Source organism: Alligator sinensis, unplaced genomic scaffold (assembly GCF_000455745.1).
Source record: "Alligator sinensis unplaced genomic scaffold, ASM45574v1 scaffold1584_1, whole genome shotgun sequence".
In the NCBI taxonomy this organism is placed as follows: domain Eukaryota; kingdom Metazoa; phylum Chordata; order Crocodylia; family Alligatoridae; genus Alligator; species Alligator sinensis.
Window position 1 is genome coordinate 461,839 of NW_005842479.1, and position 23,448 is coordinate 485,286.

Sequence of the window (23,448 nt, forward strand, 5' to 3'; positions counted from 1 at the left end):
CCTACTTGCTCAAACCAGTACAACGTCTGACAAAATACCAGTTGCTTTTGAAGGTATTCAGATGCCTGTTTTTTTTAAACAGACTTTGGAGTTTGGGAGAGGGAGGTCCATTAAGATTAATGGATAATCATTAAGCAATGTTAGAGTTGTATAAGCCTTCAATATGCTGGAGTTTTAAACTGTCTGAATGGAGTCCACTGAAAATGTGATGCCCCGCCACATAGAATTAAAAAAGAAACCTACTGCAGGTAGTCTTCTGTGCTATGGACATTTCGAGGGGTATGGAGAAAGTCTGCTACGCTGAAGTGAAAACTTATATGGTCTTCAATTTGTGATTATAGGAGCTGCTGAAATACAGCACAAGCTGCGATGGAGTTCAGGAGTTGCAAGAAGCGCTGGTTGCGATGTTGGATTTACTCAAGTCAGTCAACGACTCTATGCATCAGATCTCAATAACTGGATATGAGGTGAGTCTATCTGGATAATTATAAAATGAGTAGGGCATCCCAGGAGGAAGGGAAGGAGTCTCAAACACATGCAGATGTTGGACAGACCACCTTGTTGTGTGCATGTATTTCATTTTTGGCATTTTATTTATTGCGTTAGGGAGACTTGAGTGAGCTTGGAAAAGTATTGATGCAAGGATCCTTCAGCGTTTGGGTGGGCCACCGGAAAGGCCCCACGAAAATGAAGGACCTGGCCCGGTTCAAGCCAATGCAGAGGCACCTTTTCCTGTATGAGAAAGCCTTGGTGTTCTGTAAGAAGAGAGAAGAGCATGGAGATGGATACGATAAAACCTCCTCCTACAGCTTTAAGCACTTTTTGAAAGTAAGGACCTCACCTCGCAAAGCAAACTTGCCTTTCAGAACTGAGAAAATATTCTTGATTTAATAGGCAAAGTAACCCACTCTCAGCTATTAATAGTTCCAGGGTGTTGCTGGCTGCTGCCATGCAAATCAAAAGGGCTCTTGTTGGTTTTGAAGACTCCCAGCAGAGAATGAACCTAACGCCCCATGTGTTTTAGACATGCAGGTTAGTCTAAACTGTGGTTTAGACAACATTTGTGCAAATGCGAAGAAGCAAAACCCTGTCCCCAGGCCACGTGGGAGAGGGAGGTGTCATCCCAAGCTTCTTAGCACCAAAGCCATGAGGCCTCTTGGTTAAACCAACCTCTCTTGGCCTCCCCTGGAGCAGCCTGCTCCTGTGTCCTGCTCCTGGAGGTGAACACCCCGGTGCTACCAATGACCTGACTACCTGGGTGGGTACCGAGGCATGTAAATAGGCAGCACCTCTTCTTGTCTTGCTACCTTCCCTCCTTTGGCAAGGGTTACCTGCCACTAAAGCAATGTCAGTAAGAAATAGGACATGGTAAAATTCAGGGCATGTCCCAAAATGTCCCAAGGCACCCATAGGTTATTAGCAAGTGCCAAATGAAACAAAAAAAAAGAAACCTGGAGGACTCAATCCATGACTCCTGTGTCCTGGAGCTACCTTTCCTTGTGGTCCCTTCGCTCTGTCTTGTCAAAATTCATCAAGTGTATCGAAGCTAATCGTTGCACTAAACATGCTAGAAGCAAGATTTGCTTGGTACTGTCCAGTTGGTTCAAGATAGATCATGGGCTTCCCAATGTCTTTCATGGGAGAAGCATTTCTGGTTTCCTCTGTGCCTATAAAATGCCTAGCTCTTAATGAATAATAATGCGACGTGAGTGTTAGAATTGAACAAATAGATATTTGGGGCTGAGCCTCCACGCTGGATATTGCCGAGGTTGGAGAATTGAACCGTACCGATACGCAGAATGTCTTTCAGCATCTTCTGCTCAGTCAAACTTGCTCAGGTCATAGGCACATTAGCAGCTGCAAGAGGAGACCAGTAATCTCAGACTATATGTCTAAACACAGTATCTTTTTTCCAACCAGTATATTTTATTGTTTTGAGCACTTCTCTTTACCAGGCAAGGTAGGAAAAGCACCTGGTTTACCCTCAAAGATATGAAAGCAGCCATGTGGGGCATCCACATTCAGAGGACAGCATCCAGGATAAAGCAAAGGGTGACCCACCTTGCTCTATGTTAGGTTATATCTCATTTTCCAAGTGCTTATGCCGCCGAGCTGAGAGATTTGTGGCGAGAGAGTATTTCTTCTTCAGCATTGCTGGCCTGAGGGCAGAAACATGTTTCGGGAGCTCTGAGTTTGTTTGATTCATGATAACATCCAAGCATCATTTTTCCTGGGAAGAAGGTTTTTTCAGAGATCCATAATTTAAGAAATCTGTTTTGTGGAAGCGATGCAGCTGAGAAATCTATAAAAATAATTTCATTTGAGCGTTATATATCCATGAGATTTGAGATAAATATTTTAGAGGGCTGCAGTTTCTGAGGAGGGCTGACTTAATAGTATTACAGTAAACTTATTCCTGGTGTCTTTCTTCCCCATTTTAGTAGTGTATTATCCAGACCAGCATTGCAATCACCTTAATGATATTTGGGTAACAATGACTGCATTGCTGAAAAACTCCCTAACCTGCCTGCCAAAAAAGATATGATAGTAGCAGAAGTTGAAGCATTGGGAAAAGAATTATTCACAGCCAAGTTTTCAAAGCGACTGCCTTGTATTCTTCATTAAAGAGCAAAATAAAACAGGTTTGGGTCTGGCTTCTTGGACAATGCCCACACTGTGCATCACAGACCAAAACTTTCCAAAGCAGATTGCCATTTATTTGTGGAGGTTGAGAGTATGAAGCGGGTAAATAGATCTTGAACGGGGATGTTTTGTGGATAAGTCTAGCAAGCGAGAGATGTGTTGCCTGAAGTAGCTTTGACCAATGGATCCTAGTCCGTGTTGGTACCAGGGATTTTATAAAGCGTCAGTCCAGTTTTGCATTTAACCCAAGGACTATGACCAATTTATTGCTGTTCGCGGACATACATACCTTTTTCTGTCTCCAGGAATAGTGCTGCCTCCAAAGTTCACAGAGAATGATGCAGTGTATATCCACGGGGTTTGGGATTCACTTGCGGAAACGAGGAAAGCTAATTAGCACCTTGCTGCCTCTTTATTCTTCTTTTTTTAATTTCTTTCCTGAGGGCATCTTTCAGACTTACTGATACCGGTGCCAACTTTTTAAAAGCAGATAGGAACAGAAGGTTTACCCAGGTGGTCCAATTTGTACATTGTCTCAGTCTTTCAGACATAAAGCTGCGCACATGCGTGTGCGTGGTGTGCAAGGGTAACTTTAGACGGAGGTTCCCCTTCTACAAGATCCATTTGTATCTTATGAAGTTTATTTCACGTGGTTCTCTTGAGCAGCTTATGATGACATATGGCACAAAATGCATTATTAGCAGAGCTGGTTCAAAGTATTTAAGTGAGGGGGTGGGTTTTCTCCTATTTTTCATCATATACCAATTAGCTGTACATTCCTGATACACTTTGCTGAAAAAAGTCGTCAAGCAGCATGCTAATTTACCACCTTTTGACGAATGAACCAAATAGTAAAATGTAGCGCAGCATCAGTTGCGGGCGTGTCGGTAATCGGGTGCTAGGTTTAGCAGACTGGGGAAAGGCTTAACCAAGGGCTAAGAATTTCCTGGGCTTTGATCCTAGTCTGAGCCGTTGATTCACCGAGTCTTTCTGTGCAAACCTGTGATCTCTTTGTACCTGACACCCTTCCAGCCAAATGTTCAAAGCCAGCCTAGGATTTTGCATGCCCGTCTTTAGGCAAACTAAGCCTGAGTCTCAGAGGAAATTTGGGGCGCCTGGTTCTTCTGAGAGCTAGGCTCAAAGCTGCTCAGGTGGGATATCTGAAATACTCACCCCTTGTTTGGAAGCACACAGGCATTGGCCTTTCAGGGAGAAAAGTGGATAAAAAGGAGAACTGGGAAACTTTGATGCTCTATCTGAAACAAAGGGTGCATTTTTTTTGCAAACTTCAAACTTTCTCATCACTGTAAGTTGATGTCAAGGTGGCAGAGGGCTCAAACCCTGTCTTCTAGGTTGCTCCCGCTCATCTGCAAATGCAATGAAAAGCCCCAAAGATTTGCTCATAGGTTCAAGAAAGCTGTCCTAGAGGTTACAGACAAAAAGAACAAGGCAAACAACTGCAGATAAGGACGTTTAGTTACAACTGAAAACACGTCATTGATTAAGTTTGTTGCTGTTAAGGAAATAGGCTGGGCCGAGGGTGGAGGCAAGATCGCATTAAGATTCCTACAGGAATTCAGGATGAAAATGCAGGAGGCATTTAATTCAAAGGACACTTCATTTTTTTGTTTTTAACAGATGAATGCGGTTGGCATCACCGAAAACGTGAAAGGAGATCATCGAAAATTTGAGATCTGGTATAGTGGACGGGAAGAGGTGTATGTTGTACAGGTTTGTCATTTTAAAGTGCAGCCTATAACTGTGTTTTTCAGCCCAGTGTTTAAATTGGTGGGCCATCAACCCACAGAGAATGGCCTATCTCCACATGAAGTAGGCGTATGGGCTGGCAAATAGGTTTGGACCAGTTTGGTTTGGTTCCCTTGCTGCTCTATTAAGCAGATAGTGTTATAATAGATTAATAGCATATGGTCCTGCAAAATCAGCACTCAGCAGTGTCTTCACTGGGACGTGCTAATGACTGCTGGCCTACAGTAAAGGCATATTGTGGAAATTGTGACTTGGAGCAATAAATATGCAACAAATCTTGATAGGCTAGGCAGCCTAGAAGCAGGCTGAGGCCCATTGCCCAGCTCCTCAGCGGGTCACCCGGCAGGCTGCCATGGACTTATGCCTTCAAGGGACCATACTTCTTTCCAGTATCAATGAGTCAATCAATGAGTTGCCGGTGCCATGACAGAGCTTCAGTTTTGGACACCCATCCTCGGTTGGATGGAAAATGTTGTCAAGCAACTCAGGTTTGTTTCTCGAAGTCCTTTTCCCAGGCGGTCATAATGGATGCCCTTTATCATCATCGAGTCACACCGCAAGGTTGACTTGTTGCTGTATGTGAGACAGAACAGACTTTCGTTTAGGACTTGTCTTTTAATAGACGTCTACTCTTGCTGTCTCGGTAGAGTCCTGGGAGTGGCTTGTTAATTGGAGATGGAGCCTGTCACAGAGGACAGTGGTTTCCAAAAGTTGGCTCCTTGTTTAACTGTTTCTTCAGGAAGATTGCAAGCCTCCTCCCAGGGCTGTGATGCCAGCTGTGTTGCTGATTGAACTGAATTGGCTATTAACAGACATTCATAACTCCTCTATACAGCAGATGCCCCCGATGACATGCCTTTCTGGACTTCTTACTTTGCTAGCATTTTTTAAAATAAAATTCTAAATGGCAAAGTTAAGCTGACTTTATATTTTTCATGAAAACCCCCTTGTGAAATAGCAAAGTGTTTCAAGTTGCATTGCTTTATGCTCCTGAACCAGCTTAGTCCCTCATGTAGAAATGTGGCTGTCTAAGGCAATTGTAGACCCAAAGGTGTTTGGGGAAAAGAAGTAATGAAACACCCCTCTACTTTTTGATTGTACTGTTTGTACTAGAAAGCAGTTTGACTGCACTTGGATTGTAATGACCTCTCTCAATTAACTGTGTTTATTAATCCAATTTGTTATTCAAATATAAACATAGTTATTTGAATGTCATGGGGGACATTAGCTCATTCTGGAAAAGTGAGAACATTTTCAGTGTAACAGCTGTCAGGGTCTGTAACCTAGCTTTAATTAACAGGGAATTTCAAATAATTGTGGTTCAGAAACCTGAGCTTCAGCCCTATTACTGCAATAGGAGATTTGATTCAAGCAATCAAAATTCAAGTAGTTCTCTTCTTGCAGGCCCAAACAGTAGATCTGAAGATGGCGTGGTTAAATGAAATAAGAAAAATTTTGTTCAAGCAGCAGGAGCTTATAAAAGGTATGTTGGAGCCTTTCATCATGGCTTTCACTACAGCTTTCTAATTCTCACACTGCTAAGCTGCGAACACAACCAGTTTCACCAAAGAAACAGTGGCTTAACTGGTTTCCAGCAGAAAGCTAATAAGGTGACTTAATGAGGTCGCCTCTTATGGAGACTTTATTTTTTAAAAATGCACTAGTTTAATGGGAAGTATAAAGCAAACAAATGCATGGATGCATTTTTGCATCAGCATTTGGATGTTTTTAAACTTCTATATTTGCTCTCTTAGGCCCTGATTCAACAAGGTGTCTAAGCTTTTGCCTAACTTTTAGGTACAGTAAAAGTCCCATTGACCTCAGGTATACATGCAGGCTTAGTGTTGGATTTGTACTAGCATGGTGTACTAAATCACTACATGAATGTTTAGTGTTACATTTGTACCAATACACCATACTGAATCAGTACACGAAGGTGTAGTGTTGGATTTGTACCAATACGCTGTACTGAATTACTACATGAAGGTTTAGTGTTGGATTTGTACTAATACGCTGTACTGAATCACTACATGAAGGTTTAGTGTTAGATTTGTACCAATACGCTGTACTGAATCACTACATGAAGGTTTAGTGTTAGATTTGTACCAATACGCTGTACTGAATCAGTACACGAAGGTTTAGTGTTAGATTTGTACTAATAAGCTGTACTGAATCACTACATGAAGGTTTAGTGTTAGATTTGTACTAATATGCTGTACTGACTCACTTTAAGTCTCCAGTTTGCAAAAATTGCTCACCTAGACTTTGCAGTCTTTGGTGCACTTCACTGGGATCCTACCAAGCTTTTAGAAAATGATCGGAGCATTGGCTGAATAGACAGAAAAAGCTGTGCTTTTAAAATAACCCTTTGTATACAAGGTCTATGAGTGATGTGACAAAAGGCATTAAATTAACACAGTATTTGCAACCCATTCACAGTGGAGAAACAGCAACCCACCCCGTGCACGGACCAGGTCCAGCTTTCTCCTCCACTGAGCGATGGGTATGTCAGACAGCCTACACAAAGGTCATTTTCTTTCTTTGCTATTTTAGCACAGGCTTAAATTGAAGGTCATGTATGCAGTCCTTGGGGGAGATGTACACCCCATCCTAGTGCCTTGAAGCCATGTGAGCAGGAAGGGACAGTGTAAAGGGGTTCTGGAAGCTATATATCCAGATGAAAAGTATTCCCACTGGCATACAGTGGAGAACAGCTGTAAGGCTGCTTCTAAACCTGAGCATAGGGAGAGGGTAATGGAGACCCAAGGAGCATTTTGGCATTGGGGCAGATGTGTGCAGTGCTGTGGAGATCCTGGACAGTGCCATAGTCTGCAGGACGACCCGAGGAGACTGTTGTCACTTAGCCAAACCCCAGGGAGTTGCATCAACTCTGCTTCCCCCTCTCCGCTCCGTTTTCCTTTAAGCAGAGCACAGAATATCTTCTTCTCCTAAAGAGCCGGAGACTGGGATGCTGCCATAGGGCAGTGCACTGAACTCCCACACAACTGAAAATACCCTGAGCTTCGGATGTAGAAAGCATATCACCAGGGAGAATATGGCTGGGAAAAATCAAGAGCCAATCTCATGTAAAGCTTGGACAAAGCAATTGCATTTAGCAATGTTTTCTCGTTCTTTCTTCCCACCGGACCCCCAAACCAGACCCCGAACCTAGAAGATGTGCCTTCAGAGCCATTGATGTGCTCAGAAGCACCTTCTAGCCCATGCTTATTTCTGAGTCTGGGCTTCTCAAAATGTTCCAGATTTAAAATGTGATGACACCCGATTTCTTGTGACTGTTTCAGAAAGCAGCAGAGAGCCTCCATAAGCTCCGAGGAGAACGATTCTGAACGAACCAGTCCTATAATGTTGGACAGCGTCCTCCTCTCGCCTCAAAACAAGCCAAACAGAAGTACGTGCAATACGCCGTGTGCCCTTGCACTGTCATGCCCTGTGTATTTGGGTCACCTCAACCAGGATCTTGACTTACGTGTTTTCCTGCAGGTTGGCCAGGAATGTCACAATCAGTCGAAATCTGTGAAGGGCTGGAGGACTGGTCCTGCAACAATTACCTTTCCAATTGCTCAGACACGGAAGAAGAAGATGGAAGCCAGTTGGTTAGTAATGCGTTACAAGGCATATTAAGTCATGCGACTCTTAAGTCTCTGTGATAAGATTCCTCCTTTTTCTTAAATTCTGCAACGGCTTATGTCGTGGTGTGGGGTGCCCAAGTCCAGTGGGGTTGATCTGGACTGCTGGGCTTTTCTCAGGCTGGATGACTCATGTCTGGTGGTGGGGTGGCCGCTTGTTGGTATAGCTACCGGAGCCGCTGCATTGGTACAGCTCTGGGAAAACAAGGGGAGAGCGCTGCCACCACCACTCATCCCTCCTTTTCCCCCACCAGTGACAACCAAAGACCTTACATTTTGCAGCAGGTAAAGGGGTGGGGGGTAAGTGGCAGCAGTGTTCACCCCCTGGCTTCAAGAGCTGCACCAACTGTGCCTCTTGCAACTGCTGTGACAAGCCCCCCAGGCCACAATTTACACACTTGCAGGCATCTCTGTTTACTCGCTTGGATAACTCTGTTTTAATCTACGAACATAAGGACTAGGGACAGAAATTACACATAAACTGGTATAAGTGATCAAAAACCAGTTCAAATCTGTGACACAATGGAAGTTAAGTGCACAAAGGGTGCTTATGCACGTGTTTCAGGAGTGTGTGGGGTGGGGGTGGGGGCTGCAAAGGGGTGCTTTAATTAAGAATGGCCCCAAAAGCTGCTCTAATTAAAGCACCCGGAGCATCTTGTGTATCAGTGTGCCCCTGCTGAAAAATGGCAACGGGGGTGCTTCAATTAAAGCTCATTGAACAAGCTATAGTTAAAGCGCCCCCACCACCATTTTTCAGTGCAGGGACGCTGATTCACGAGACGCTGGAGCACAGTAATTACCACACTCCAGCAGGCTCCCGTGCGCTGTAATTACAGCACGTTGGAGCTGCCTTGCTGCTCGTGTATAAGCACCCATAAATTGCTTTCAAAATGGTCAAAATGCAGGTTAGGATAAACCTGGATGGATGCAGTATCAGACTTAACTGCTTTAGGTTAAAGCAGTGTATTGGACTTCTGTCCCAGATCCTCTCCAGAGTCTCAGTCCCCCAGCATCCCAGGATATTTGCATCTCCCCTGCAAAACTCTCCCTGACTCCTCTCTGGGTGGGTGGGCCAACCTTTACCCGTGCTTTCTGCTCCAGCCGAGCAGGGAGGAGTGCTCTAGCATCCTCTGGCCTGGGTCACTGCAGACATGTGGCTGCATTTCCTGAATCAAAAGTGAATGTTTGTTCACTTGCTTATTGGGTCAATCTATGCAGCTTAGTCCAACCTGCAAAGATTGAATCAGTTCAGCCGCCAGATTTTTGACTGTCTGGATTTAGCCAAGAATTGCCATACTGGGTCAGACCACTGGTCTATCCAGCCCAATATTTTGTCTCCAACAGTCTATGCAGTCAAATTCCTGTATCATCTCAACTTGGAAAGTTAAGAGAAGAAAGGAGAATAAGTTGAACCAAGGTATCCTGAAATCAATTTTAATTTTTTAAGACAAAAATGCCAATATGAGTCATGTTTCGGATGTTTTTATCTATTTCCATTGAAAGACTGCCAGCCTTCCATCCTCTGGATTTTCATGTATCTGTGTTTTTTTGCTAGAACTTTTAATAACAATTATAAAAAGGATGTAACCACTTAAGGAAGAAACAATTTCATCAACATCAAAAACATATTCATATTTCATTAACTTCCAGTTACCATCTGATTACAGTTCAGCTCAAATATCTGAAATAGGAGCCTATTAGTCAATGAAACACTCCCCAGATTAGGGAGCAGGCAACCCATGAAGCAAATTAGCAGTGCTCCGAGGAAGGAGAAGCCAGAGTCGGATTAAAGTGGAGATCACCTTGAGTTGGCAAAATCAGTCTCGTTCCCAAAGCACAGGACTGTCAGTACTGAGACTGGGCTTGCTTTCTGGCTCCTCAACAGACCCTGTAACTATGAGCAGACTCCATAAACACGAGCAAGTCATTTAGCTTTGGCTTTCTGCCTCCTGGGATGCAGAGGTTTTGTTCCTGGAAATTGTAATTGGCTGATATAGTTGCAAAGGACTGTCATTAATCATGACAAAATGATGTTCATAAGCAGCCTTTATACTACCCGTCTGCAGCTTAAATTGACATGCCGCTACCTTGGTACCATTTACCAGTGGTTCTCAACCTTTTCAGGTTTAAGGCAGCCCTCGTTAGACTCGAGGCACTCTTTGGAAAATGCCAGCTCTTAACTTTCACTCGTTTCTTGACTACAGAAAAATAATAGAGCCGTTCTTCTCTTGCAGACAGCTTAGAAAGACCACAACAGGGCAGTACGCTCCTGACGCTCTGGATTCCTATTTGAAACCTTGGGGGTTGTCTTGTGAATAACGTGTAGGTGTTTGCACACCAACTATTGTGTGGCATCCTTAAAAAGATCTCAAGGCACCCCAGGGTATGCGGCATCCTGGTTGAGCATCATTGCCCTTCATCCATGAAGCCTTGAGGCTCTTCCCCTGTACCCACAATTCATACACCATCCAACTTTCCTGTCTCCAGTCATCCGGGACAAATTTCATGTCAGGGGTTATACATCTTCACCCTTGGATGTAAATTTGGTACTGCCCTTCAGTCTGAACAGCCCCCATCTCCTGCACAAGCCCCCCCTTTTAAAGCAATCTTGCAGTAATTCTGTTTCCAAACAATGGGTCATTCTACACAGCAGCTCATTTTTATTTAATTATTCCTTTAACCCATTTTATTACTGTGCACACTAGGAGAGAAGCACAGGGTGAACCTCTAATTGCATCAGTAGCTAAGCTATCTTGCAGTGCCATCTGTAATCTGCTGTATTAATGCCACAATGTCTAATGTATTGTGACTTGCTACAGAAAAATCATAAAATGTGGCAAGTCCAAATAGTACCAGAAAAAAACAGCATTTTTTTCATAGGTACTAAATGTTTTTTTGCAGGAAGGACGGGGGTGGGGAAGCAAGTGGTTCTCACCATCAATGGATTTTGCTCTCATAGCGTGTTATCAGTTGCTGCATATATTATACTAATTGTCTTTTTCAGATAAAAATGTGTTTTGGAAGTGTTAAGAAAGAGAGCTGCGCACATACTTATCTCCTTCGTTGTTGCCTGATTGCTTATTATTGAAGGAGCCAAAGGACTACCGTTTTCCCTGTGGCACTCATATATAAAGACTCTACTTTACAAAACAATTAATTAGGCCCTCTGGGACCTACAAGATAATGATGTCTAGCCCAGCTGAACTGCTCACATAGCTGCCTTGTGTTTTTTCATGTGTATACCTTACCAAGAAACCGAACTACAAATGATGGAGTCCCTTGTTACTAGTTTAGGCGCCTGGAAATTATGGCCAAGTTCCCCTAAACAGCTGGAATGAGTTACGGTAACTTCAAATACATTGCAAAGAGGCCTTCTTAAATGTTTAAAATGATGCCTTGAATAACTGCTCTTGGTCCTTTCTTTGTCTTCTCCAGCTCAGCTCTTGGCTTCATTCCTCCAGCCTTAATAATAATAATAATAATAATAATAATACTTACCAATTACAAGGCATTTTCCTTCTTCAAATGGCTTTACAAGAGTTAACTAATTAATGCCTACTGTGCCATTTGTAGGGTTATTTAAAGCTGGGGTTTGCAGGTGAGGCTTCACAGCAGGTTTTCAGCTGGGAATACTGCCTAGGAAATCACCAGACCTGATCTTGTGCGTGTCAAACCAGGATCCTCGTGCTCTCAGAGGGCACGATGCTCTCTTGCAGTCTTTGCAGCAATTTGGCCCAGAGTCCTGGCTGATTTTCCTTCTTTTCAGGTTGATTTATTCCTAACTTGTCAGTCAGAGCATGGAAGTGCTCCCTTGGGTCTCAGTATGAATGCAGGCAGCGTGCTCCGGCAGCACTGTGTATATGCTCCTGGGGTTTGGGGATATGTGTACGTGTGTGTGCGAGAGAAGGGTTACCAGAAGCCTGAGCTGGAGTTGTGCACCAACTAACCTGTAAGGGCGCAGCTACAAAATTCCCTTGAGGAGATTCCTAGCCAAGATCTAGTCATTGGTATTTTCAGATAAATGGCGCTCAGTATGCAGGACATCAATGCATAAAGCAATGAAACCAGTTTTGCTGAGTGCATTGCTGCTTCAGTGGAACAAACCCATTCGCTGATACTGAAACATTTGGCAAATATATGCAGATTTTCCTCCCTTTTTATTGTTTGGGGGAAAAATCTTGCAAAATACAACCTGCCAGACGCGGCATTTTAAAACCTTTGTTTTTATTTGAACAATTTCTGTTCCAACATTTCTTCTTTTATTTTTCATTTTTCTGCAGACACACAATGTCAACAGCTCAAAATCAAAAGGCGTCATTTTAATTTTGTTAAAAGAAGCTGTTTCAGTCGAAAACCAAAATGATTTTTTCCCCTGAATTTGTTCTTTGCCAAACTCTTTTAAGTGATTTTTTTAATTCCATACTGGAGGAATTTATTGTTATTTGTATGCTTTAATTTGGGGAGGGAAAACAGTGAACCAAAAACATCTATTTCTTTGATCTTATTGCATAATGGAAACTGGAGTATAAACGTGCAGTAGTGCCCTCTACTGACTGGCTCGCTAGCGGTTTTGGGAGAGAGAGAGTCCAAAAGTGAGCTCTCTGTTGCGGCATCTACACATGCACTTTACTGCAGAGTTGACTAATTAGCTCCGCAGTAAAGCGTCACCATCCACATGTGCAGTGCTATTAGGCTGGAGTAAATTAATTAACTCTGCTATAGAATAGTACTGCCTGACACAAGTACTATCCTATGGTGGAGTTATTTAGTGCATCACAATGCACGTGTAGAAAGTGAGGGGTGCTGGCTGGGGCACAAGGGTGCTATGGTGTGGGGGCTGCCTGCCAGCTACCCCGCACAGTAGTACTCTCGTGCCCCCGTCAGCCCCTCCGCAGCACGTTGAGCAGGGGCAGAGCAGCTCCAGCTGGCAGGCCGGCTGCCCCCCCTGGGCTCCCTGCTCGCCGGGGCTGCCCAACCTCAGCTCAGCGTGCTGCAGTCCCGGGTGCACGTGTAAACCCTCCGCCTGGGAGCAATAAATGTCACGAACGGAGTTTATTCAGCTGCGCTAATGGCCCATGTAGATGGGCCCACAGTGTGTCAAGCTAATGGGTATTTTCCTTTTTCTTTAGTGGTGATAGCTGTACTTGGGAGAGGTTGGGAGCAGTCCATGATTTTAAAAATAGGAACCCCTAAATCCATACATAGGAATCTAAATAAATGGCCTGATTTTCAGAAATGGTGAGCACCCAGCTTCTCTCATTGACTTAACATAATCGTGTGCTCAGCACTTTTGGAAATCAGGGCCCTGACCGAGGAGCCTACTGACAGCCTCACTTCTAGCCCCTGTATCTTAAAATCCTGCCTTTTATCCTTGCATGCTAGTTCACTCCTGGCAGCTCTGGTGAGTGAGCGGCGTTTGCTCAGTAATTTGGGCTGATGTAGAGCTTGGAGGAGCTACTGTGGTAGGCACCATGCATAGGCATGGCAAGAGACAGAATGGGCCAGGGGATTCTGTATCTAGTAATATTAAGTATTATCTATTATTGTTGTGTTGTAGCTATTATGCAAGGAAACGGGTATTATCCCCATTTTACAGATGGGGAACTGAGGGGCAGAGCTAGCTAGTTTCTTGATTCTGACAGAAAGAAGTAGCAGGGTCAAAAATCAACTCCATCTCTTTGAGTCACGGTGCGGCATCATACCCCTGAGACCAAACGGTGATCCTGGATAGGTGAGAGCTAGACACAGCAGTAGTCTGGAACAAAAGTGGTGAAAACCGGCAAGGACGTACATGGCACCAAATGATGCTGGACTTCTGAAAGATGTAAAACAACCAACGATAAGCAGTAGTGGTGGGCTAGACAAAGACTGGGAGGCCTTGAGTTCCCAGCTCTGACACCGACTTCCTTTATAGCTTTAGGCAAATCACTTCACCTCTGTGCATCAGACAGCCCTTTTATAGCTTGGGTTACCAATTTATATGTACCTGTGTCACAAGAGAATCAAAGGGAATCTGGAATAAATATAGGCTGGTTAAGTGTTATCAAGAGACCATTACAAGTTTAAAAACTGATTAAATTCATGTCAGGTAGTAAAGATGCCTTAGTTTTATATATTTGTAAATAAAGCATTTGACTGAGATGGAGCCATTAAAGTCTTAGTTTCGAACCTGGCTACCTTGCCCCAAGCCCCAATAACATCAATGCTTCTGTGTAAAAACTTATAAAAAGATAATAGGCAACATTACGTAACATTGTATGATTTTCTAATAAAGTAATATAAGTGCTTCTGGTTAGGTTCACTGAATTCAGTCAGACTGTTTGTCTGACTAAGATTATTTATGACTATAAGGATTTGCAGGTGCCTAAACATTGATTTAGATGCTTTATTTTAGGCAGCCTGCCCAGGATTCAGCAAAGTACTTGAGCCTGGTCTAAATCTCACTGAAGTGCTTTGATGGAGCCAGGCCACAGATTTGAACAGCAGCTATGTTCTGTAATTTTTTACAAATTAGTCATGACAACTGCATGCGAACTGTCATTTCCTGCTATAAAACCGCTAACCTTTTCCACTGCTACGTTTATCATTCGAAGGTTGGTGAAAAACCTTAACAGAAGAAAAGAAGGCTGGATTCCCGTCAACAGTTTGCAGATAGTAATTGGTGACTGTAGGTTTCGGCATGCCAAAGTTGCAGGTATCATATGATAAGCCGACACGAACCCTTTCAGAACTCAGCTGAGGCTTTTTAAACCATGCCTTGCATTACGTGCTGTGTATTAAGATCCAGCTGTGTAAGCTGCAACAGGAAAAAAACAAGAATTAATAGAAAAGCAATCTGCTCCAAAAAACCTGCAGAAGTCTCGTGATAAGCTGCGCCTCGTTTGTTGACTCATTAAGACTCTCCCGTGATTTTTTTTTAGGAACGAAGCCCTGGTAAAATCACAGCCACACTTTGTAAAGGTAGATGCATTTGTAAGAGCGCTCGGTCTGGTTTGCTGAGAGCAGGGATGGCGCTCTGCTGCAGAGGGATTTCCATGGCTACATGGTCTACTCACTGCAGTTTGGACCCTCATGGGAATATAAAACCATCTAGTCGTCCCCAGCCAGAGCCTTTTGAAGGGAGCAGTTTCATTAACTTTGCTGGCCTTTGCATCCAGCCTGGACAGGCCTCCCCAGTGTTCGCCCAGCTGCTAGCTCCCTGCTAGCCATGGTCAAGTTCATTAGCTACGTGCCACTGGGTTTCCGTGGAAGACTCCTAGATTCAAAAATGTGTTTTTATCATGCAATGTCTCGGCACAAATCCAGAGGCAAAACGATCTGACTGCAGAACAAATGACACGGGTGGGGGGAAACACTATTAGACTCCCTTTTAATTTTTGCATATATTGGACAGCTGCTTGCCTTTAATAGCATCTTATCACAGCAGGAGTCAGCACCCTGTGGCCCACGGGCATGAGAAATGGGGGCATTCAGCGGCAGAGGGCTTTGGCTGCAGGTGCTCTCCTATGCCACTGCGGAGCATCTTAATACAGCAGGAGTCAGCACCCTGTGGTCCATGGGTGGATCTGGCCCGCGGGCATGAGAAATGGGGGCATTCAGCGGCAGAGGGCTTTGGCTGCAGGTGCTCTCCTATGCCACTGCGGGGACAAGAGGCAGTGTGGCCCAGTCCCAGCTGCTTGCCTTTAATAGCATCTTATCACAGCAGGAGTCAGCACCCTGTGGCCCACGGGCATGAGAAATGGGGGCATTCAGCGGCAGAGGGCTTTGGCTGCAGGTGCTCTCCTATGCCACTGCGGGGACAAGAGGCAGTGTGGCCCAGTCCTAGTGCCCACCGACCTCTCACCCATGGTGGGTTGTTCCAGCCCGCAGCCAAAAAAAAGTTGCCTACCCCTGGACTGCACCATTGCAAGCAAGAAATAGAGCTGGGAGCAAATCTGCTCAAAAAAACCCCAAAAAACAAACAAAAAAACCCCCAAAACCAACCCCCCACCCAAAAAAACCCAGGAAAATTGTTCACACTATTTCGATCCTTTTATTAAACCTCTTTATAAAGACGTACCACAAACCCAACCACCCGCAGAAATATTATCAGGAAACACATTGCCCCCTTCCAAGCAAAATTCAACAAAATTCACACAAAACTTCAAAATCCCAGTGGACTTCAGCTCTGAAACATTGAGATTTTTTTTTCTTCATTTTTTTTCAGTGCCGAATATTCTTTTTCATTTTTCCCCCGTGCAATGTTACTACATCACTTATTTCAAGTGTTTCTCATCCCAGGCAGCCTGGAATGATTTTAACAGGGACTAAGTGCATTGTTTGGTATCAGATTTCACCAGGATGAATAGAGGATATATTCAAAATCAGACCATTTTGACTCTATCAGAAACTCCTGGTTAACATAATGTGTCCCTGCACTGTTTTTTTTTTTATGAGCAAATTTTCAAGATCCCACTAGTCACAACTGCTGTCTGGTGGCAGGTTGCAAGTAGGCTTTGCACATTGGCTTGTTTTGTAGGGGTTGGGCTAGTAGGGACCATGTTGTTGAGTGAAAACTGAGAAAAACTTCACAAGGGAAAAGATACAGAAGAATAGCTTTGAATCTGGGAGTCTCGCACTGCCACCGACACATTGCTCATGAGCTATCTTTAACTGGGGCAGGTGACACTTGGGAGTTCCTATTTGCTCTCCATACTGTAAGCTCTTTCCTTGCTCTATATTTCTGTATTTACTGGTCATTCAAGCAATTCCAGACTTGATACTTATGTGCACTTTAGCCAATTTGGTAGGACAATCCAAGGTATTTCCTTGCCTGTTTAAGCTCAAGACTCTCTCTCCTTGTTGCTAAGAAAAAAGTCACTGAATATATGGAGTGTCTTTGCAACAAAACCTGTAAGGTTCCCAAAGTTGTAACTATTCTAGTCATCCAGTGATTTTTCTCAGCTTGCAAAATTTCTTGATGCCATTTGCAAAGGAGAGGTTCGTTGCTGAATATGCACGACGTGTGTATGTGTGTGTATGTGTGTGTAAGAGTGTGTGAGGACATTCTCACACCTTTCATATTTTTACTTGTCCGTAAGACTTATTTCCCTTAAGTCGGGTAGGTCTGTCACAGTGTCCAAGACTAGAAAAAGGGTTTTCAGAATTGTTGTGCAATGGTATTTTGTGTTATTAAAGAGGCCATATGCGTGTGTGTAGTTTGAAGTGTGTCTCATAAAGCGTAGGGACAAATCAGAAGATTTCAGGCTGTCTGTACATTAGCTGCATTTTCCATTGAGTTCTAGAGAAACTGGAGGGTCTCGGTGCCTCTGAAAAGCAGGCCATTTATCTAGGTGACTAAATATGGCATTTGGTGCCTAATTTTAGCCAGTGAAGGGTGAAAATGTTTAGCCATGATATAAAAATCTTCCTAGTTTCTAGTGGTTTCCAATGATGTCACCTCTTTGCAATTACTGTGCACTTGTGCTCTGAACAGTGGTTTACAGCTGGTATTTTCATACTCATTAGCTCTCTGTTTTTGTGCACATTGGATCACAGCTGCTGACTTTTTCCAAAGCAAAATGCAGCCCTGTGTTTAGCCTGTGCAATGCAGGGTGATTGAAGATAATGCAACTACCTGGGAATAAGTGAGGGTAGAATTTGACTGCAGAGTCTGGTCTAATGACATGCCAACAGAAACAACACAGGTAAACTTAAAATCATAGACTCATAAAAAATGAGGGTGGGAAGGGAGCTCAGGAGGTCACATCTAGGCCAGCCCCCTGTTCAAAGCAGGTTCATCTCCAGCTCCATCATCCCAGCCAAGGCTTTGTCTTCCCAGGGCTTAAAAACCTCCAAGGGTGGAGATTGCACCACTTCTCTGGGTAACCCGTTCCCATGCTTCACTTCAAAGCCTAAGCTGAATTACCAGGGCTGGCTAAAACACCCCCTCTGTATAAGCAAAAGTGAATTTGAACTGGAGTGGCCGAGATACAGGAATTGCCTAGTCCTGTGATGTCTATTTTTATTGTTGTATGAAATGTGATGCTATCATATCACAGAGGTCGGCAGCTTTGAGTGTTTTTTCTTGGTCCCAGCTTGTCGTGAACTCAAACCCTCAGAGCCAAATGCAGGGGAATCCACAACCAAGCCATAGAAGATCCTAGGAGTTTATTATTTCAGTGCAAAGCCATCGTATCCCGAGACCTCAACATTTAATGAAAAAAGCAGGGTTCTATGCCTTAAAATCCATTTGGAGATCAGCAGGGAAGAGGTCTCGTGAGCAATATACCAAAAATCCTCTTGCAGTTGTCTCATTCCTGAATCTATATCCCATCTGGTCTGGGAAAGACCTCTAATACTATGTTGAATCTGATACTATGTTCAACCAGGTTCATCTCAAACCAGTCGCAGGCATTTTCAAACCAGTTTATGTGCACTGAACATCTGTCCTGTTACAGGTTGCAAACTTAAACCAGTTTCTCGTATAATGTCTGTCCCTTGCCTCTGAGACGGGGATTAAAACTTCCTCTAAAAATAAGAAATCAGCTCAGAATCTTTCCGAGTCGTTTTGGGGGCTGCTTTTTTGTATTTTAGGGAACTGATACAAAAATTTTTTTTTTCATTAGTTCCTCAGGCTGCTTATTCCAAAAATAAAAAGGTGGAGGGGAGGGGGAAAAAGGGGGTCACACCACAAGTAAACCAAAAAAGAGGAGGGTGCATTTGGGAGAGAGGCTGCAAATTCCTCCTGGAAGCTGTAGTCTGCTATATCGATGAGTGTTAGTTGTGAAGCTGGTCTGCTGCAACTGGTTTTTGTCCTAGCTCTCCCCGTTCCAGGTAGATATCACTGCCTTCCAGTAAGGAAGTTGGATCATGATGGTACCATTAATTGAAAGGGCACTGAAGAGTGCTTGTTGGAGGGGGAGAGAGTTTTATTAAGCTCCATGCAAGTCTTACCTTAAAAATAAATGAGTTGTAACTGCTAATCCAGCTCTTGCTTCATGCTTAGCAAACACGTGCTAGCTTTGCGGAGACCCAGGCTTGGATATTCCACTTTGTATGCAGATTTCTGAGTGCATTAAAGAGCAGCAGAAATCACTTGGCACTGAATGTGTTAATCTCATAGGCTAAAAACAGACCGGCAATTTCCCCTGGGACAGCGTATTTTTATTCTGGCATCCTATCGGCGTACAAACTCATTGTGCCACCCGAAGTACCAGCGAAGCATGGAGATAACACGTATTCCCCGGGGACCATTGGGGTTAATTCCAGTTAATGGCTAATCCAGTTGCATGCATTAAATAACGGTGTCGCCTCCCTGTTTTGTCAAAGCCATCTGGACAGGACCTGCCATCTGTTTTTAGCCATAGTGAAAGGATTTTCTAGGCAACGTGCATGTTCATGAAATACTAATGTTCAAGCAGTAGCTTCTGCTTAGGTTTAAGCACGTGGCTTAAGCTGCCTTGCTAAAGCAGACATACGTGACGTGGCCGTTTGAGTTGTCTTCAATGCGAGTTGATAGAAAATATTTTCTTTGATAACTTTAGGACTGTTTCCATTTGAGGTGGACGATCTGGTTTACAACAGGCAACGCAGCTCCACAAAGGACCCTCCCATCCCTAAAAATGCCATTTGTGGCCAACAATGCCAAAGATCTCTCATTCCCATGATTTACAGTCAGGCATTTGTGTCGACGAAGAAAAGACCTGTCACCCCCCAGCTTTCCGGCAGTGCTGCAGCACCTCATTAATCACACATTAGGAACTGGGATGGCAGGGACTGAGGTCCTTGTCACAACACAGGAAGAGATTTGTGACTTGCTTTCATTGCACTGGCCCGACATTCATGCCAGAAAACACTGCAGCCTCCTGTCTCAAATGGAAGTTAAGCTCTTTCTCTTCTCTTCTGGTCTCTCAGCAGTGTCAAAGAAATGCTGCTAAAAGGAAACATCTTGCTCACCCCAAATACTGCAGTCAGAGCATATGATGCCAGATGTGCTTCTGTAGCTGTTTCTGAGTTTCAGCATGCCAAAAGACATGCCATGTGGATGTTTTTTCATGCTAGGTTAAGGGAATAGACTATTTTTCCCTGTTTGAGGGACATTCACTTTTTCAGTTAGAAAAAAAAGACAATGATGACAAGTGCTGCAAGTATTTGGCCTGTTCTGGGGTGCCTTCCTTATTAGTGAGGGTTTACAATCACGTTGCTCTATTTTTGCATGTGGCTTTTCCATTCCCCAGTTGCTGGATAAGAAAAAAGTGAAAAGAAAGCCAGCCATGTGAACAATGGAAACTAGGCCTCCTCTTGCACAAACAGACCCATTAATTATACCAACTCTGCATGCATGTAGCATCCAACCTACTCCAGTATTCAGAGGACTGGGGGTTGGATGGGCCATAAAAAAGAATATAGTCAGACTGGCTATTCACAAAGTGCTAGTAAATGCACCAAATGGGGTGGGGAGGCAGAAAAATAAGGAACAGGCTATGCTTGTTTATAGGAGTAATCGCTTTAAAAAGTGTCCTTTCAAGTAGTATTAACTGTAGGCTAAAATCCTGTCCAACCCTACCTATTAATGTGTGTCCTCCAGAAGTTTACAATATCCATCTACTTTTCTATAACTTTGAGACTCTTCAGTTGGTTGCTGCAGTACATGCAATATGTGCATATAGCCCCATGGGGTTTAGGCATGGGGTACCAAAGTGAGTGAAAGTTGGGAGGACTTTTGCTACTATTTGCTAGCTTAGATCCGGGCTGTTGAAAACCAAGCCTTCTTCCCAAAAGGTGCTCATAGGGGTGGGAAATCTTGAGCCCCTCTGGCTTACAGTAAGGGTCTGCCTCTGGGGATCCCCTTGCAAGACTTGAGGCCCAGGTACAAAAGAAAATGCATCCACTTACCTCTGTAGAGGCTACCAGTCTGAGTCTCTGCTAATATATAGTAATGCAACTCCATAGGTGCCTGGCTTGATTTACACAGACGTAAATAAGATGTGAATCAGGTCCCCTGTGAAATGACTCTGAGCTGCCCCACAAGGTATTTGCATATATTCAAGAGGACTAGACAAAGACTTGGGGTTTCAGAAGCTCTCAGTGTTGGTCTAGTTCATTATCTATTGCTGTCATTCTTGTGGCATGCAATGGGAGTGTTCCTGCAAATACTCAGGAAAAATGTTGGATCTGCACTTAAAAAGAGTGTCAAGTAGCCTCTTTGCAATTGTGTGTGTATATGCATTTGCCTTTAGAGATACTATTTTGCTAATGGTGCATTGCAAAAGCCATTAGAGAATAAAAGGGGAAAAACACATTAAATGGGGTTGTGGTGTAGCTGATAGAGATACAGGCCTCTGGGGCATGTTTTAAGGCTGAAACCTCACACCTTGCAATGTGATGCACGTGTGTGTAGGTTACCAGTATTGCTGAGTGGGTGAAGAGCCACATCTTGGAAGTCATTCATCTCCTGTGGTGGCCACGGATTGTGGATTTGGAATCAGGGTGTCACCATAGGGGCTTATACCGATATCTCTACGGTGGTATATCTGATCAGACTCGGCATCCAGACAAAGCCTTAGACCGCTAGGAACAATACCTCTCCTTGAGCCCATCGAACAAACAATGAACTGTGATAGCAATTAGTTGAGATGCATTTCTTTTGCAGACGCAAAATGGCGGCAGCAAAATTAGAGTCTAGGCTGAGTCCTTACTTGAGTCCAGTCCCTAAGAAAAGATATTCAGGAGCATCAGGGTTGACAGACTTCTTCCCAGGGGTTTGCTGCCATGAGTTCTTCCTACATGGTCCCCTCATTCATTTGAAGGAGGATCCAGAAGGAAACATTGGCATGAGCTCGTGATAAGTCAGGGTCTTAGTTAACTCTCGCTTCTGTTCTGTTCATGATTTCAAGCAGCAACAGTATGCTGACCGCTAAATTAGCCCCTTCAAGCCATAAGGGCTTGTACTATATATGTGGATGCACTGTGCTTTCAACCAAGCATAATTAAGGATATTCCCCAACTATAAGAACCCTATGGACATACATTGCATGTTCCTTTGGTTAATGCAATAGGTCATTATCACTTAGAAGTATGCATTATTGGCTTAATGCAATGCTTGTGGCAGTCAGGGGGAGGAGGAGGTATCTTTCTGTTGACTTCAGTGAACTGGCATCAAGTGTCAAATGTGGCACTCTGGACCACTTGGTTTAAACTGAGCACGCTGTATTGTACTGTGTTGAAAATGCCGAGCTCTCGCAAGTTTAAACAAGCATGTGGGCCAAAATTTGCAAGTATAGTACACGTTGTATTTAATATCTCACTTGTAGCTTTGCAGATATAATGTAACTGTTTTGCACTATTACTCATGCACTTTAACGGATTCAGTCGCAAGATTTCTCATTTATGCAAACGTATGCAGGGTCCATTAAAAACAGTGTTGACTTTTTGCCTTTGAAACAGAAAGCAGGGTCTACCTTTTACAAGCTGAGATCAGCGCATATAGCAAACTTTTTGTTACTCTGTAAAGAAGCAGTGGAGTTGCACAGGACCTAAATGTAGAGGAGGTATCAGCTGGCTGTGGGGTGGTAATCAGTGGGTGGATTATCGAACTCAAACGAGGGCCACGATCCTTGTTTGACAAAGACTCCCGCTGAAATTATTGGGAGTACTACTAGATTTGACCCATTCATATTGTACAAATGTGACGTGGTTATATTCTTGGAATAAGATGCTATAATATTAACATCATTCTTCATTACTTTGTAGATGCTGCCCTGTGTAACCCAAGAAAGTTTAGTGCCCCCTGAACTAAGAGTGAACTAGTAGCATCCCATTTTTTGATGCTCGTTTGGAAACTTTGAACTAGGTGTTACAGAGAAATAGCACAGTAGTTGGAGTTACCCTGTACTATTCATCACATTCACAGATCTTCCCAACTTCATCTGCACTGAACGGGGCTGCAGTTTGTCATAGTCATAAAGGAAGCCATTCTTCGCTCTTTCGTTTTTTTCCCCTGAGGAAAGTACAGTATTGTTTTATTTTTACTTGCTATTTTTCCATGACATCCATTAACTTTCATCCAAGAAGTATATCAGCAGCTTTTCGTTCTACACACTTTGTTTAGAAGCCCAACATTTATTCTACAGGTTGAAGGTTTAATCTACTTACTCGTTGACAATATTTGTTGCCATTGATTGCAAATGAAAGTTCAGTTTTGGTAAACCAAACAAGAAAAAAAAATGAAAAAGCTACATTTCTGATCCGGTTGATTTTTATGGAACAGGTTTCAATATATTTCAGTTGTGTGAATGTAATGTACAGTAAGATCATCATCTGGTTCGATGATATGATGATGCAATAATGCTAAAGAATCTCTTTTTGCACTTAAGGTCTGATGCAAAGCCTATGGTCGTCACCAGAAAGA

At 43.5% G+C, this 23,448-nt stretch overlaps 1 protein-coding gene across 1 annotated transcript in view; it reads left to right on the plus strand.

Moving 5' to 3' along the window:
* MCF2 (MCF.2 cell line derived transforming sequence) overlaps positions 1-23,448 on the plus strand; it is an 80,155-nt gene extending 56,707 nt beyond the window's left edge. Inside the window, 11 exon segments of the mRNA XM_025212729.1 lie at positions 1-53; positions 342-467; positions 607-828; positions 4,282-4,374; positions 5,815-5,893; positions 6,850-6,913; positions 7,713-7,819; positions 7,912-8,024; positions 11,735-11,823; positions 14,651-14,751; positions 22,791-23,448. The exon segment at positions 1-53 is cut by the window's left edge and continues 29 nt beyond it. Coding sequence (XP_025068514.1) covers positions 1-53; positions 342-467; positions 607-828; positions 4,282-4,374; positions 5,815-5,893; positions 6,850-6,913; positions 7,713-7,819; positions 7,912-8,024; positions 11,735-11,823; positions 14,651-14,751; positions 22,791-22,831 — 1,088 coding nt within the window. The 3' untranslated portion in view covers positions 22,832-23,448.